The sequence below is a fragment of the Punica granatum genome, chromosome 2 (genome assembly GCF_007655135.1).
Source record: "Punica granatum isolate Tunisia-2019 chromosome 2, ASM765513v2, whole genome shotgun sequence".
In the NCBI taxonomy this organism is placed as follows: Eukaryota; Viridiplantae; Streptophyta; class Magnoliopsida; order Myrtales; family Lythraceae; genus Punica; species Punica granatum.
Window position 1 is genome coordinate 21,145,932 of NC_045128.1, and position 15,906 is coordinate 21,161,837.

Consider the following 15,906-nt stretch of genomic DNA (forward strand, 5'->3'; position numbering starts at 1 on the left):
CCTCAATTTATTGCATGAAACTAATCCCGTTTGGATGTTAATTTTTCCCAAACAGTGAAAATAAAGCAAGATAAGCAACTGAGGATTAGACCGGCCGTGGGGGGCTCTATCTGCTAGCCACTTTTGGCGAGGTAGCCGGGGGTCTTGGATGCTTCAGTTGGCTTTGGGGGGCGATGGCCGGCAAGAAAGCCTCCTTTGTCGATTTGATTCCTCCAAATTATCCGTTTTCAGTTTTTTAAATTATTTTCCTTTTGATAAGCATAGTGATGAATGCCATTGCCTTTTGACCTGGAGATTACAAGTTCCATAATTAGTGGAACTACTTGTATCCCTTTATTTTATGATTTCTCTTTCATTATACTAGGTATTGAGCATCCTTTATAACCGAAAAAAATGATTTTTCTTTTTCAGATTTTTAAATTCTTTTATTTTTCGATTGTTTTTAAATTTTAATTTAAAATAGTATCTGAAAGTGTCATGTTAGCATATTATCCATATGACTTTGAGTGAACTATGTCGGATATCGAAGTCTTTTTACTGAATCATAGATAAGAATTATTCGTGAAATTTACCATTTACTTTAATTAGATGGTATTAAAATTACATATTACATAATATCATATGTATACATAGATACACGAGTACAATCGATATATAACATCATGTGTATATACATATAAATCGAGTGCATTATTAATTACGCATCTTACAGCAGAGCTTCCTAAATTTTTTTTTATATAAAACTATATATATATAATGAATTTCCAGCGATGCAACAAATTAAAATAGTGAGAAGTACGGCAATGATTGTGTGAGCTCAGCTAAATCATTGACAAATATATAATTAAATGTATATAATGTCTCCGTATATATTATATATATGTGTTTTCTATAAATATATATATATATATATATCATACAAGATCAATTGTCCAACAAAGTTTCCAATAAATAATCGTACTTTTTTCTTGCTAGAATTATTTTTCCTCTGCGGCTTGCCTGACTTCAGTCTCTTTTGCAAAGCCTTTTATTAAGAGGGAAAAAAGTTCTAACAATCTGCAAACCAACCATAAAAAAAAGGACAGAAGATATGGAGGGAGCCAAAGATTTGATTGATCAAAAATATAACCAATCCTTGTCATGATGATAACCACTCCCCATCAATCCCTTCTATCTCCCCAATGTCCATGCTGTAAAGAACAAAAAGAATAAGGAGAAAGCAGTTAGTTAAGTTACAGATCTACTTTCTTGGAAAAAAAAACTATATATATAAACAAGATATATTTATAAAACTTCTATGATCGCTTCTTCAGCGAGACAAGCAGCCGAAGCATGATTTTTAGTACAATGGATAACTAAATCATGTGATTGTGAAATTTACACTAATCAGAACTCAGGGGTATTCACGAGTCCAAGATTTTTAATCTATTTGACTATCAATTTGAAAGGTGAGTAATCATAAATTTGTAAAGAGAAATACCCTTAAACTTGTTAAAAAGTAAAAGGTCCTATTTCGAAACATAATATGTCACCTAGAACTGTAACAGATTCTAAATAAATATCAATATTCAAAAAGTGAAATAAAATTTGAAATTAGTGGTATGACAAAATATGGATACATACAGAAATACAGACATATCAACACGTATATATATATAGTTAGTGGAGAAATTGTTTTTTTCAAAATGAATTTCGACCCAAATTGGAAATTATTCCTTAACCATATAAGCTTAGTTTATATACAATATAATATGGTATTTGTTGTGTGATTACTAATGTCTTTTATAATTATTAAAATTTATATTTTATTATATGATCTCTTTTATAACCGGAAAAAAAAAGTTTAGTGAAAAAATGAGAACCGTGAGGTTTAAGACATTCTCCAGAAAGAGCAAGGATGTTGTGAATCCTTTCTTGTGGGACATTTTACTAGACGAATATGTACTCTCTTTTTTTTTTCCTCACCTTTCCCTGCGATAAAACCTTGTTCAAGTTCTTTTATCATGATTACTTTTTTTTCAATGCTAGGAATTTTTTCGACGACATTGTAGCCACAGACATGTAACCAAAACATTCCTTTTAGTGGCTAAAGTCTCAGCGAACTATGGCGAAAGGAACATTCCGTGGCGATTAGGTTTCTTTAGTTGGGGCAGTCACAGCGGACTAATAACTCGACCTGACGTTTTTATTCAGCAAAAAAAAAAAATTCCTTTTAGCTTGAAACCCCAAAATCCCATTCCCATCCTCGACGGTAACCAAGAGTTACATATCTATCCAGGTTGCAAAAGCGATTAATCGATGAACATTTGGCGAAGGTAAGGTATTGTATGTGAAATGATCAAACTCCATTCTATGATTACGAAAAGAAAACTTATATATATATATTTTTTTAACGAGACCCACAAGTTTGATAGAAGTATGTTCCAAATGAAAATTACAAAGTATGAGATATCGGAAGTGAGAGTGGAGATATTATGAGTTTATTTATTAATATAAACTTATAAGAATATAGCATCTTATAAAATTTACTAGCTAGGGTGAATTTGATCAATGAGATGTGTCTCAGATTATACTTACCAGGCCAAAGAAGCATCCTGCAGCAAATAGTCGTCGGAGAAGCAATCATCCACCAAGTGCTGCTGAAGGCAGCTTTCGCCGCTGCCCAACCACGGCGGAAACTCCATGACCTCATCGAAAACCTGGAACCCACCACCTCCGCTGCAGTACTCCTCCGCTGCCCTCTTAACAACCTCCTCATCATCGGCTTCCACGCCCTTCAAGAACTCAAACCACCACGCTGAAGTCACCAAATTCATCCTGTCATTCCACTCCATCTGGTGCCTCTCCCCTATGGACCTCATCTCCTCTGCCATCTCCTCATTATCCCGCCTCCCTTCCTCGGTGGCCACTGCAGCCGTGACCTTGCCTGGTTCCGCTCCCGGCCCCACCTCGTGGGAGACTGTTGTCAACGCGGAGGAAGAGGATGATGACGAGGATGATGAACATGGTGGCGATGAGGTCGAGGAGATTGATGGCGGGTTCGTGCTTCCATTGTGGTAAATAAGGTTATCGAAATCATGAAGATTTAGGTTTAGGCCGAGCGTCTGGTTTGGGAGCACGAGGGTGAGGTTATCAGTAGAGGACTCAATCAGGGGTGATATCTGGGAAACTGGCCACGAGAAAGGGTTTTGGCTCAAGCTCAGGCCGAGATTATGAGGTGACGGATAAGGAAACGGCGGCAAGGGAATCGAGCTTGTATCGAATTGATAATTCATGTAGTTCGGCGGTTGGTGAAGAGGATTAGGAATTGGCGGCGGGGGCTGTTTCTGATGTTTTTCTTCTTCTTGCTGTTGTTCTTGAGCCTGTTTCATGGCGGCCCGGTGGAATTTGAGGGCGGCGACGATCTCCCGCCTAGCCTCGGCCATGTTGAGGAGCCGCTCCTGATAAGGTCGGGTCGTGTGGAGGCGCCGCCTCACCTGTTTCTTATGGGGTGGTGGTGGCGGTCCGGACTTCGACTGCTGCTGCTGCTGGGTCTCATCACTGTATTGGGTAAAATTCCGTGATGCTGGGTTGTCGCCGTCACCCGATTCCGGATCCAGTGAGCTCATCGCCATCTGGTCCTTCGTTGTCCGGGTGGATGATGTCAGCTGCTTCACCAAGCTCCGGATGTCGGCACCAGACATGGGAGGATTATCCATGCTCGGAGTCGGAAAATTGCTGTTCTCAATGTCTATTCGCTCTCCGGGTTCTGGTTTTGAAGTTCTCCCCATCATCCAAAAGAAAAAATCAAATACTGTTTTGCTGATCAGCTGACGATGGGAGGGAGCAGAAGCTGATCCGAAGTCCCGAGGACGGGGCCTAATGGTGAGGGTGGGGGATGCCGCGAGATATAAATAGTTGAAAGTGTTGTGTGTCTTTCTGTCTTAAGAATTTTAAATTTTCTTGGATTTTTCCCAACTTGGGCACACACATTTGTTACCCCTTTTATTACCACCTATTTAATGGGCGGTTAGGGGAAAGGAGTCCGCTGTTTCTCTTGACTGCCCTTCCCTTTTGCATCAAATTACCAATCCTACCTTAAAAGTCCTGTATTGTTTAAGTTTTTCTTCCAGGAAATTGTGAATACTTGATAAATAGTGTGTAACGCAATAGCATACGTTTTCACTAAATAACTCAGGAGTTTAAGGTTTGATACTTAAGTGAGACTCCTAGTGCCTCCTTTATTAAATATTTAGAAATTCTATTTCATCATATTAAGTTCATGAATTTCCATCGTAACATTAAAAACAATGTGATTACATATGGTTCAACATTTCAATTAAGGAGTCCGAAGTTGGCAAGGGAGGGAATTCAGTGAGAGAGACTGCGAGGAGAGCGGTTTAGCTATGGAGACTCCTTGGCCAGCCACCAATCCCTATGAGGTCTTCTAGGACCATTGACACCTCCATCAACTTTGCCTCGGTTGAGAGCCTCCACCACAGATTGGCTCATACATTCAAGCCTTTACCCAAAAAAAAAAATCACATACTTTTGTCGAAATAGGGTAAAGGGGTGTATTGAGGTGAGGAGAAAATAATGGTTGAGTAATATACAACAAAAGTGATTGTGAAAACTCCACTCCTAATGACACTTGTCCAATAAGAAAGAGAGAGAGAGAGAGAGAGAGAGTGTTGTGTAGTGGGACACTTGCCATTCGGGAGTGGAGTTCGACACAACCACTTAATTATGTATTACTCACCCAATATTAACCTTTTTAGGCTCGAGACTTGTCCCGGGAGGAGAGAGAATTAGTGGAGCTGGTTTTACCGTTTGAAACCCCCTCTTATCTTTTTTTTCCTTTCTTTCTTTCTTTTATTAATAATAATAAGTTGAAAAATATAAAATAAATTTATGAAAAAAATTATGAAATATTTTAGGAAAAATTATTAATATATTTAATGAAAAATAATAAAAGGTATTAATTATTAAATAAGTAAATACTACAATGATATTGTCAAGTTATCACAAATCCTAAATAGGTTATCACTATATATGATAATTCATTAAAAGTGGTAATTAAAATAACTGAGGAAATCACAAGGTGTAATAACCTTTGTACAAATAGTGATACTCTCAGTATAACGTCAGTATATTTTGTGATAACTAAAGAAGTTATCCGAAAATATACTGAGATTATGACTTTTTGTACTTAAATTATCATAACCACTCATAAGTTATCACTTTAAGTTATCCCTAAAAGTAATAACCTCAGAGATATCTAAGTGTATTTTGAAGTTATCACAAATTCCCTCTTAGTTATCACTAGGGATCATAATCCCAATAAATTTAGTGAAAACTTAACCAGTTATCACAAAATATATTGAAGTTATCACTAGTTAAACAGAGGTTAACATTTTTAGCGATAGCTTATCACTAATTATTATTACCTTGATTTAATAGTGATAACTAAGGAAGTTATCACAAAATATATGGAGGTTATGACACTTCATAATACCGAGAATGATAAGCTCTATTTAATTAATGATAACTTTGGTATTATTTTGTGATAATTGAGAAGTTATCACAAAATTTATTTGGCTTATCACATTAAATGATAAGGGTAATATGTGATAACAGATACGTTATCATAAAATATGATAATGTAATAACACTAATTACACTGAGATTATTACTTTTAGCGAAAACTTATAACTGGATGTAATAACATATTTATAATTAGTGATAATGTTTATATATTTTGTGATAACTTGTATATTTGGTGATAAATTGTCAACTTGTAGTGATAACTAGGTTGTAAAAGAGTTAATGGGAGAAAAGAGAAGAAGAGATGTGGTGGGTCCCATTGAATGGAAGAAAAGTAGTTGGGAGGTTCGGGTCTCGATTGAGGGCATATCCGAAATTTTTGACCCGAACGGATCACGCCTTGACGACTGCGGTGAGGAGAGGATTTCAACGAGCCTAATATTGACATGCTCAGCTTAGGCCTGTATAGACCATAATGTGGATCTCGTGGGGGTCTGCATGCGCGCTTTTGAATCGCGCGGCTTGGGAATATCCACCTTCCAGGGGGACGCGTGACGAACACGCACGAGAAGGAGTCGCCACTACCTGTTTACGACCCATAGGTCGAGGGCCGGTGAGTTGTCCAGGTTTAGGGGTAATGGTACACCTAGTTTTGCCAAGGCATTGGTCTGTGCAGAACTAGAAAGTCCGAGTTCAGGGGCTCACGTTATGTGCGAGCCTATATCTTGCACGTTCTTTCAGTACTCTAGCTTGCTAGACTTACAATTTTATTTCATTTATCGCATGAATTAAGTTGCACTCGACTTACACATTTTGACACCGAAAATTTGATGAACTAAACGATCTTGGTTGAGTAGCCGAGAAAGAAGTAAACCCATATGTCGGGGAATCAACTCACTATCTTGCGTTACAGTTCATCGAACTATGATGGTTGAATTCCTACGTGAACCAGAATCACGAGATCTTGGGATTACTCTTGTCTGGGCAAATGTTGGACCGATTCGATTAGTTCGACTCTCGGACCATTCGCTCACCGACTGAGATTCTTAAAGAAATAAATGTACAAAATAAAATCCTTACAATGTTCTAAAAAACAATAAATACAAATTACAAATGGTTGAATCTCAGTCGATTCGTGTTCGGTTATTATTCCACTCTAACTCGCCGTGAGTTCAGGGAAAAACCGAAAACATGAAATTCATATGCGCTCTCAGTGAATGGGGCGTTGGGCCCCGTGATCGATGGTTAGGGCGTTGAACCTTAAGTGCAATGTGTCCTATGGGTCGGGCTCGACTCGCATGGACAACTAAGAGCAGAAAAGTAACAAACAACATGCAGATAGCAGACAATGTGTTTGTTATTGCCAAATGTACGTGAGTTAACAGATTATTAATCGGATTGTTTTGGCATGCAAACGTCCTATGCTAAGCAAACAAATATGTGCAAAACATTTTGCATTCGGCTTGGTTTAGAGAACATGATAGACATGGTGTCCATAGTCAAGTCCTTTGTATATGGATTGCTTCTAAAGTTGTTATGTATTGTGACACTGTAATCCCACTGAATTCACTAAATTCGTGTTTTGACTTTAGATTTGGAACCTAGAGTTCCACCTAACCATTGTCTATCGTTTGGTTAGGTTGAGTAAATGATTAATCATGATTTTTGCATGTTTTGTGATAGAGATAACCATTCCAGTTACCTGAGTCTACGATAGGATGATAGAAACTCATCAGTTGGATAAGTAAAGGCTTTGCAGATGAACTTGCACCTAAACAGGTAGCCCGTTCTTATCTTGATACCATAGTGTTTCTATCAAGCTAACCCTAGGAGTGTCGCTAATTTGTGAAAAACTGATTTTTCCCTTTACTTGAAAATTGTTTTCAAAAAAGGGAAACATCGCAGTGTGGGCCACCTTGGCCTGTAGTCGGTGTTGACCAATTCCCTAGGTTGTCCAAGGTTACGTAAGAACCCCGAAAAAGCCAAAGAACTGGTCGATCTGCCCAGAAGTGATCTAAAAAGATTTTTTGTATCATGACCTCAGTTACCTGAAATCGGGTAAAAACTCAAGTTGAGACACACAAGTCCTTTCTAGACGTTCGTGTTACATCAGACTATGCGTTTCGAGTATTGAAAATGCGAATTTTGAAAATGACATTAACATCATTTGACAACTTATCGACGCGAGTTATCAGTTAATGACCAATTCATGCAAGATTTGTCAATGTCAAGTGGGTTTAATAATGTGAGCGTCCTGATTAACCCGTTGGTGAATTTATTGCTTGTAAATTATTGCTGGATGCATTAAATGTGCGGGTTACAGACAATCAGACAGATCATGGATTGATCCACTGAATGGGGTTTGTTAGCACCCCATTTTGGTCCATCAAATAAAAAATGCATATCGACAGTGATCCAGACTATGACTTGAGTAGGAATACAGAAAAATGGCTCGGCAGAGAAAGAAATTATTATTCATCCTCAAGTCGGCAAAATTGAGTAGATGACGTGTACACACAACAGAAGGACTCCAGGGATCACCAAAGGGCAACAGAGTGGCTAGAGAGCTCAACAACATCCGAAACCGGCATTTTCAATGTACCACGTGGACAGTCCTATTTTCCAATCGTTCGCTCATCCATCAGAAGATAGCCAATATTGGACATCAAAAATCCACATCGATGCCAAACAGATGAAAAGTGTCTTCAAACGCATTTCGCAGATCATCTGCTCTATACAAAAAACTTTATATATATAGACAACTTTTCAGTGGAAGTCCAAAAATGCCGATTTCTCGGAGAAAAGTTGATTCCAAATATCAGATGTGGCCATGCTCCACAATCATATAGAGCACGAGTAGTGCTTTAGATTGTCTTTTGAAAGTCATACAGACACCCCGGATGACTTCAGAACGACAAAACTAGCACACCCCTCTTCGGAAGAGCATAATCGGAGACTGGTCTGATGGAATAATGGCAAACGAAATTGACCTTGCATTACCCCGAAAACTCCAGCGGACAGACGTAATTGGGCAAATCAGACAGCAAAACTCTTTTCAATTTCCTGAGTAACCTCTAAGGAGCACAAAATGCCATTTTTAGTGGAAATTCATATCCGGAGGTTCTCTTTGGGGAAACTTGACGCCGAATACCTACCTTACACAGTGCTCGCCTTCTCAAGGCTCAATGTGGAATCGTCGAAATGAATCACGAAACTCATATAGACCTCCTGAGCAGTGCTTTAAGGGTCTCAGATGCACTTTTCAAGTCCTTAGAGGTCCGATCTCGGCAAATAGAGATTACGGTGATCTCCCGAGCATCCAAGCAACTCAGAAAGCAATATGAGAAATCTAGTTTCGACCTCCTAGGACGTCTCCGGCTCCACGTTTGCATTACCAACTTAAGGGACAATTGTTCACGTTGTCTGAAAATTTATGTCAAAATGATCAACGTGAAATGCAAACACAAGATATGCTGTCAGAGGAAATTGAAGACAACACTCTTCATCAATGCACACTAATGTTTCTTGGTTCTTCCACATGAAGAATGCATGGCTCATATTCATCCTCATCTTCATTAGTTGGCCGAAATTTGCTAAGTATGGAGGTTAAGGGCACTTGCTTTCACTAATTGTGTTATTAGCTTTGCATATAAATTGTCCAAAAGTGATTAAGTTAATCACTTATCCTCTTGCATGCTTCTCACTAGCTTTCTTCCTCTAGGAAATGCTCTCAACTCCATAGCCAAATACCAGCAAGCTTCAACACTCCACCCCAAAAAGAGAAATACCGAAACAAATCCAAAGAGAGACTTTAGTTCTTAAGTCCAAAGCCAATGTTCATCATCCTGACTTAAATTCGAAATTTCTCAAATTCCATATTCCACTCATTTTGGACCCATGGAATTCATTAGTGAACTTGGTTTTTCCATTTGAAGTCTTTAAGTTACTGTTTCAGGTCATTTAGGTGATTTCGGGTGAAATCGGGCTCTCGGGTGAACAGTACACCCGTAATGGCATGCCTGCACGCCAGCCGCGCGCACCTCGCCCGCGCCCCGCGCGCTCCAGCATCCTCGCCCGCGCGCGCCTAACTGCTCACGTCCATCCGCGCCCGTGCTCCTGTGCGCGTACCCACGCTCGTACGTCCCGGACATCCCCTTGGCTTGCATGCACATGCAAGTCCGTATGTCCCAGACGTTCACACGTTCGTGCTAACGCCCGCGCGCCTGTGTCCTTACCGTGCCCGCCCGCCCGCTTGCGCGCCTGACCACACGTTGAGCTCCTTCCAGGGCATGCCCGTGCCCGCACACGTCCATCCACGTGCTGCAGCTCACCCGAACGTGCACCTTGTGCACCCGAACATCCTTCCGAAGATTCCACTGAGTCACCCGACTCTCAAACCCTTCCCCGACTCTTTCCTCGCATCCCGAGGCTAGGTAGAACATTCTCGACTTAGAGGAGTTAGGGCTTTTTACATTTATTGTGCGTTTATGGAGTAATATGGTGCTTTAAGCATATTTTGCTTGCAAGTTTACTTTTTTATGCAATCTTATGTTATATCATGCATGTTTATCCTTGATTTACATGCTAGCATGTCGGGAAACACTTAGATCGTAGTTGAGAAGAATATCCCGGCCTGGAAAAGGCAAAGAGCTCACGGGTGGCCAATGCTCCTTTGCTCCTTTCAGGCAAGGAAAGAGCTTCTTGGTCCAATCCAAGTTTGATTCCCAAGTTTCCTCGTGTTTTGCTAGATGTATGAAGTCGGTATTGTTTTATCGATTCCTTAAATAATATGTTTGTGCATGTTTGAATGTGTTATTTAAATCATGGCAATACCGACTTTCGTTTAATCGTGTCATTTATCGTGTTTATTGCTTGAGCATGCGAGAAATGAGTCGAAACGAAAAGGGAAAAACTTGTGGAACCCGATGTGGGCCATGAGACCTCTCGGTTTTCTCCAAGGAGAAATGGACGAGAGTCTCTTAGAGTTATACGGGTTGCACGAGGCTTCCTCTCCCCGTTTTAAGTCCGTTATCGAATTTTGTATAATTTGCAATCTACATTATCATCGCAATATCACATGAAAATGTCTTTTCCAAGCAAAACATGCATGGATTCAGGTATCGATGACTCATTCGAGTCCATTCGGTTATGAGGGTATTTTCGATCATTGGGCCAAATTCTCCTCGATCCTTATGGAATCGTCTTGATCGCCGAGTCACGAATCGTTTTCATAATTAATGCATTCGGCAATAACCTTAAGCATTAATTTAACGAACGGGTTAATTGGAACGCTTACACGGTTAATTCATTCAACTTGAACAACTTTGCACGAATTGGACATTAATCTGTAACTCGCGTCGACGAATTACAAAATGGTGTCAGTGCCCTTTTCAAACTTCGCATACTTTAAATTTGAAACGCGCAACGCGTTGTAACATGGATATCTAGGAAACACTTGTGTGTTTTGACTTGAGTTTACCTGATTTCAGATAATTCAGGCCGGAATACAGAAGTTCCTTTTAGACCACTTCCGGATAGATCGACCAAATCTTTGGCTTTTACGAGGTTCTCGTATAACCCTGAAAGACCCAAGGAATTGGTCAACACCGGTTACAGGTCGAGGTGGCTCGTATAGCATTGTTTCCCTTTTTCTGAAAACACATTTTCAAATCAAGGGCAATAACATTATTTTCTTATTTGGTGACATCCTAGGGTTAGTTTGACAGAAACACGACGGTATCGGAATAGGAATGGGCTACCTGTTCAGGCGCAGGTTCATTTGCATAGCCCTTCTTATTCTCACTGATGAGTTTCTGTTATTCTAGCATAGTCAGAATGCTAGTCAGGGGTTTTATATCAAAACATGACCACTTGACTAATCTCTTTACACGACCTAACCAAACACTAGAAACGGTTAGGTGGAACTGTAGATTCCAAACTTAGAGTCAAAATACAAGTTTGGATCAATTTAGTGGTAATTCAGAGTCACAACATCGAATCACTGTAAAAGCAATCCACATACACGAGACTTGACTACGAACATCATGTTCGTCAGGTTCTAAAAAGCAAAGCCGAATGCTAAATATTTTGAATATGATTGCTTGTTTAGAATATGGCATTTACTTGCAAAAAGCACACTTGGATTAATAACTTGCTAATTCATGTAAACCCGGCTAAACATGAACACCTTGCTTGTTACTAACATGTTGCTTGTTATTTTTCAGCACTTGTTTGCCATGCGAGTCGAGCCCGATCCCTAGGCTGAATAATATTAGGGTTCAACGCTCTAATCATCGATCACAGAGTCCAACGCCCTAATTATCACTCACAAGGTCTAACGCCCTACTCAGTGAGAGCGTGCATTGAATTTCAGTTCTTCAGTCTTTTCCTTAAACTCAAGGTGAGTTAGAGCGGAATAATAACTGAACGCGAATCGACTGAAATTCGACCCTTTTTTTGTAAATTGTATTTATTATTTTCGAGAGTATTGTAAAGATTTTATTTTGTACATTCATTAAGTAAGAATTCTAGTCGGTGAGTGTCAGCACCCAATTTCGGTCCATCGGCTCCGGGGGTGGGGGCAAAATTGTCATTTCCCAATTTATCACCTTTTCTTAAAAAAAAATAATTATTCAGGCGAATCGGTCAGGGCCGGGCAGCGTTGACCGGCTGCCCGTGAGCCGCCGGCCCAGAAAAAAAAAAAAAGCTTTCGGGCAGGTCGAGCAGGGTCGGGCAGCGCTCACCAGCTGCCCGCGATCCCCGCCGACCTAGAACCCCCAAAATCGCGATTTTCTCCAAAATCGGCCGAAATCTTAACGGAAAAGGGGAAGAAATTGCAATTAAATGAACAGAAAAACGATTCGGAGGGGGAGGAACATAACCCAGTGAGAGAAAACGGGAAATTTGCTCTCGTTTTAGGGAATTTTGAAATCGGTTGAATTCGGAACCGTCGCCGAAAAATCACGAAATTCCCCCCGATCCCGACCGTTTTAACTCCGGTGAGGCCCAGATCGACCACGGCAAAGCGTCGGCGGTGTCCAGAATTGTCACCGGCGTCCATTCCGGCCCTCACCGCGGCGACCAGGGGCGAGAACCGCCGCCCGCAGCGCCGACGCCACCGTTCTCGGCGATCCCGACCGCCCGCCGACTAACGGGTCTCAGCCCATTTCCTTTGATTCGCAGGTCCAGCCCAAGCCCATCCTCGGCCTAACGCGCAGTCCGGCCCAGCTTCTCTTCCGGACGGTTTCTCCTTCCGGCGGGCAGTCCGATCCGATCCGATCCGACCCGATTCGTCTGGGGATTTTTTTTTATTTTTACAGAATCACTCCTCAACTTTCTGAACTAGGTAAATTCTCGACTTAGTGGCATGATTATGGCTCCTTTCCTGAATATTATTGCTTGGTTGATGGATAAAATGTGAAATGAGTGTTCTTGGGTCGCGTGGGTGATCGGATTTGTCCCGAACTCGATTTTACAAACTTTATATTTTGTCACATTTTAGTCCAGAGGACGCATTTTATTTTTTTTAAGATCTACCCCGAATTTCAAAATTATTTTCAATCAAGTCCCGGTCATTTTACTATTTTCCAATCAGTCCTTGGATTTTCCAGAATTTTTCCAAGAATCCCAAAGAACTTTTCAAATTGTTACAGTTTAGTCCCGGGAACATTTTTTCACCCTTCTCAGATCTACCCTAAATTTCAAAAATTCTTTTCAATCAAGTCTCAGTCACTTTACTATTTTCCAATAAGTCCTGGAATTCCCAGAATTTTTCAAGAATCCCTAGGAACTTTTCAAGTTGTTTCAGTTTAGTCCTGGGGGCCATTTTGTTTTCAGATTAGTCCAGATTTTCAAATTCGTTTCAAACAAGTCCTGGGACATTTTAAGTAATTTTTACAGAGTCCCCAATTTTTTTCAAAATTTTCAAATTGGTCCTCGAAACTTTATTCGAGTTTTCAAATCAGTCCTTGTTCTTTTAAAATCGTTCAATTCAGTCCCCTGGACATTTTCTAAAAATATCCGACCCTTTCCTACTTGGATCACCCACCGAAAATGTATGTGCCATATTTAAATATTTTATTTTTGTAATTATATGTATACAACGTGACCATGTCGGAAATTAGAGTTATCGGGCGGTCAACTAATGGCTATCTCGACGACTTGAAATCCGTAGATTAAAGCATCCGGCAAATTTCTAATTAACCTAAAATTCTACATACGGGATAATCGGGACGTTAAATTTGGCTAAATTAAATCACTTGACTCTTTTAAATGAATTGTAGGAACCGATTAATAATCTGTAATCGCATCGACAGTTCAAGAACTGTTAGTCACTCTCTTTTTTTAAATTCACAATTTCAAAAGCATTGAGATACGTGCTACGTAATCTTGATTTTTCATACACACACATATTTTTCAATTCAAGGGGGATGACTATCGGTTATTGTCCTGTCGTCACTCTAGTATAGGTTTGTATTTAGAACAGGTTAAAACATAGAAAAACAGATTAACCTCAAACTCGGCTTAAATCAAACATGCGCAATAGTCAAATAGAGGATTAGGTTTTTTGGGTTTTAGGTGAAAATACTCTTAATCTGTAAAAGCTATATTGTCACGATACAAAATAATCTAAAAACAACCCACACATTCGAGACTTGACTATGGACATCACGTCTGTCGAGTCCGTTAAAATAATGCCGGATGCTACATGCCCTAACTATCACTCCTTTTGTCTGTTTTAAGGTAGGATTTGTATGCCAAGATACCTCGGTTAATAATCAGTTAATTCACGTAAATTCAGCGATAACAAAACCCCGTTATTTGTTTATTTGAGCTTGCTTGATACATTTTTACAATTATTTGTTATGCGGATCAAGCCCGATCCTTTATGACTCGATTCACAATGGGTCCAACGCCCATAATCATTGATCACGGGGTCTAATGCCCCTATATACCGAGTGCGCATTTAATTTAATTTTCGGTCTTTTCCAAAACTATACGGTGAGCATGAGTGAAATAATGGCCGAATGCGAACCGACCGGGATTCAGTCATTGTAATTTGTCTTTTATTGGAGATAAGGTTTATTATTATACATATATTCATGTAAAAATCCCGGTCAGAGAGTGGACGGTCAGAGTGTTTATTCGAATTTACGGTGTCTGTGCGCACCCGAATTTCATCTCGTCGGGGCACACACGCGCGAAGCCTATGCAACGCGGCTTGGGAGTGTCCACCTTCCCGGGGACGCGTGACGGACACGCGTGAGAAGGAGTCGCCACTTACTGTTTACGACCCGTAGGTCGAGGGCCGTTGAGTCGCCCGGGTCTTGGGGTACGGGGTACACCTAAATGCTAAGGCAATGGTCACGCGGAATCAAAAATTCGGAATTCGGGGGTTCTATTACATGCGGGCCTATATCCCGCACGCCCTTTCGGTACTCTAGTTTGCTAGGCTTGCCATTTTGTTTATTTACCGCGTGATTTAGGGTTGCACTTGACTCGCCCGTTTTGACACCGTAAAATCGATGAATTGATCAAGTTGGGCCAAGAATCCGAAAGATGAGTAGGCTCGTGTGTCGAGGAATCTGTTCACTATCTTAGCGTTACAGTTCATCGAACCGTGATGGTCGATTCCCTGCGCGAACCGAAACCGCGAGTATTCGAGCTTACTCATCTCTTGGTAACGATAGACCGACTTGACCGGTTCGACACTCGGACCTCTCGCTCACCGATCGGGGATCCTTACAAATGAATGAGTGAGTGTACAGATAAAAACCTCGCAACGTTCTCTCGAATAATTACAAAGTGTAACTGAATAAGTAAATGGATCCCGATCGGTTTGCATTGGGCCAATATTCCGCTCCGGCTCACCGTATGTTTTGAATGACCGATAAATGAATTAAGGCAACGAGGGCTCAAGGAGTCGGGGGTCAAGTCCGATCGATCCAATGGTTTACAGGAGAACCAATTAGTTCCCGCCGTAGCCGTTGGACCGATCGAGCTCCCGGGTGATATCTAAACACGTTTCACACACCCAATCCAAGTTGCCTTCCACATAGGCCATATTTGGTGTGTGATGGTGACCCGAGGCTAGATCCCATCCCGCACTCGGGTTGCACGCGCTCAGTGAGTTAGAAGGCGTTGGACCTCATGTTCGGTGATTTGAGGCGTTGGACCCCGTGCAACACGTAACTTATGAGCTCGGATCTGAACTGCAACAAATCAGCAAAAGCAAATGGAAAACAAAAGAAAACTGATAAAACTGACGAAAAACAGATAATAACTGACAAATACCGGTGAATACAGACAAGTGGTATATTAAGTCGAGTGTACGTGATTTAATCAGTTATTAACCGGGGTTGATTAACAAACAATGCGTCTAAC

General features: G+C 40.6%; 1 protein-coding gene across 1 annotated transcript; it reads right to left on the minus strand.

Annotated features, from left to right (window-relative positions):
- Nucleotides 1–928: 928 nt before the first annotated feature.
- LOC116194226 lies at nucleotides 929–3,926 on the minus strand. The gene is made up of 2 exons (XM_031522984.1): nucleotides 2,578–3,926; nucleotides 929–1,190 (listed from the first exon to the last, which is right to left on the minus strand). The coding sequence occupies exons 1-2, from the start codon at nucleotides 3,771–3,773 to the stop codon at nucleotides 1,139–1,141; spliced, it is 1,248 nt and encodes a 415-aa protein (XP_031378844.1). The 5' UTR covers nucleotides 3,774–3,926; the 3' UTR covers nucleotides 929–1,138.
- Nucleotides 3,927–15,906: the final 11,980 nt, after the last annotated feature.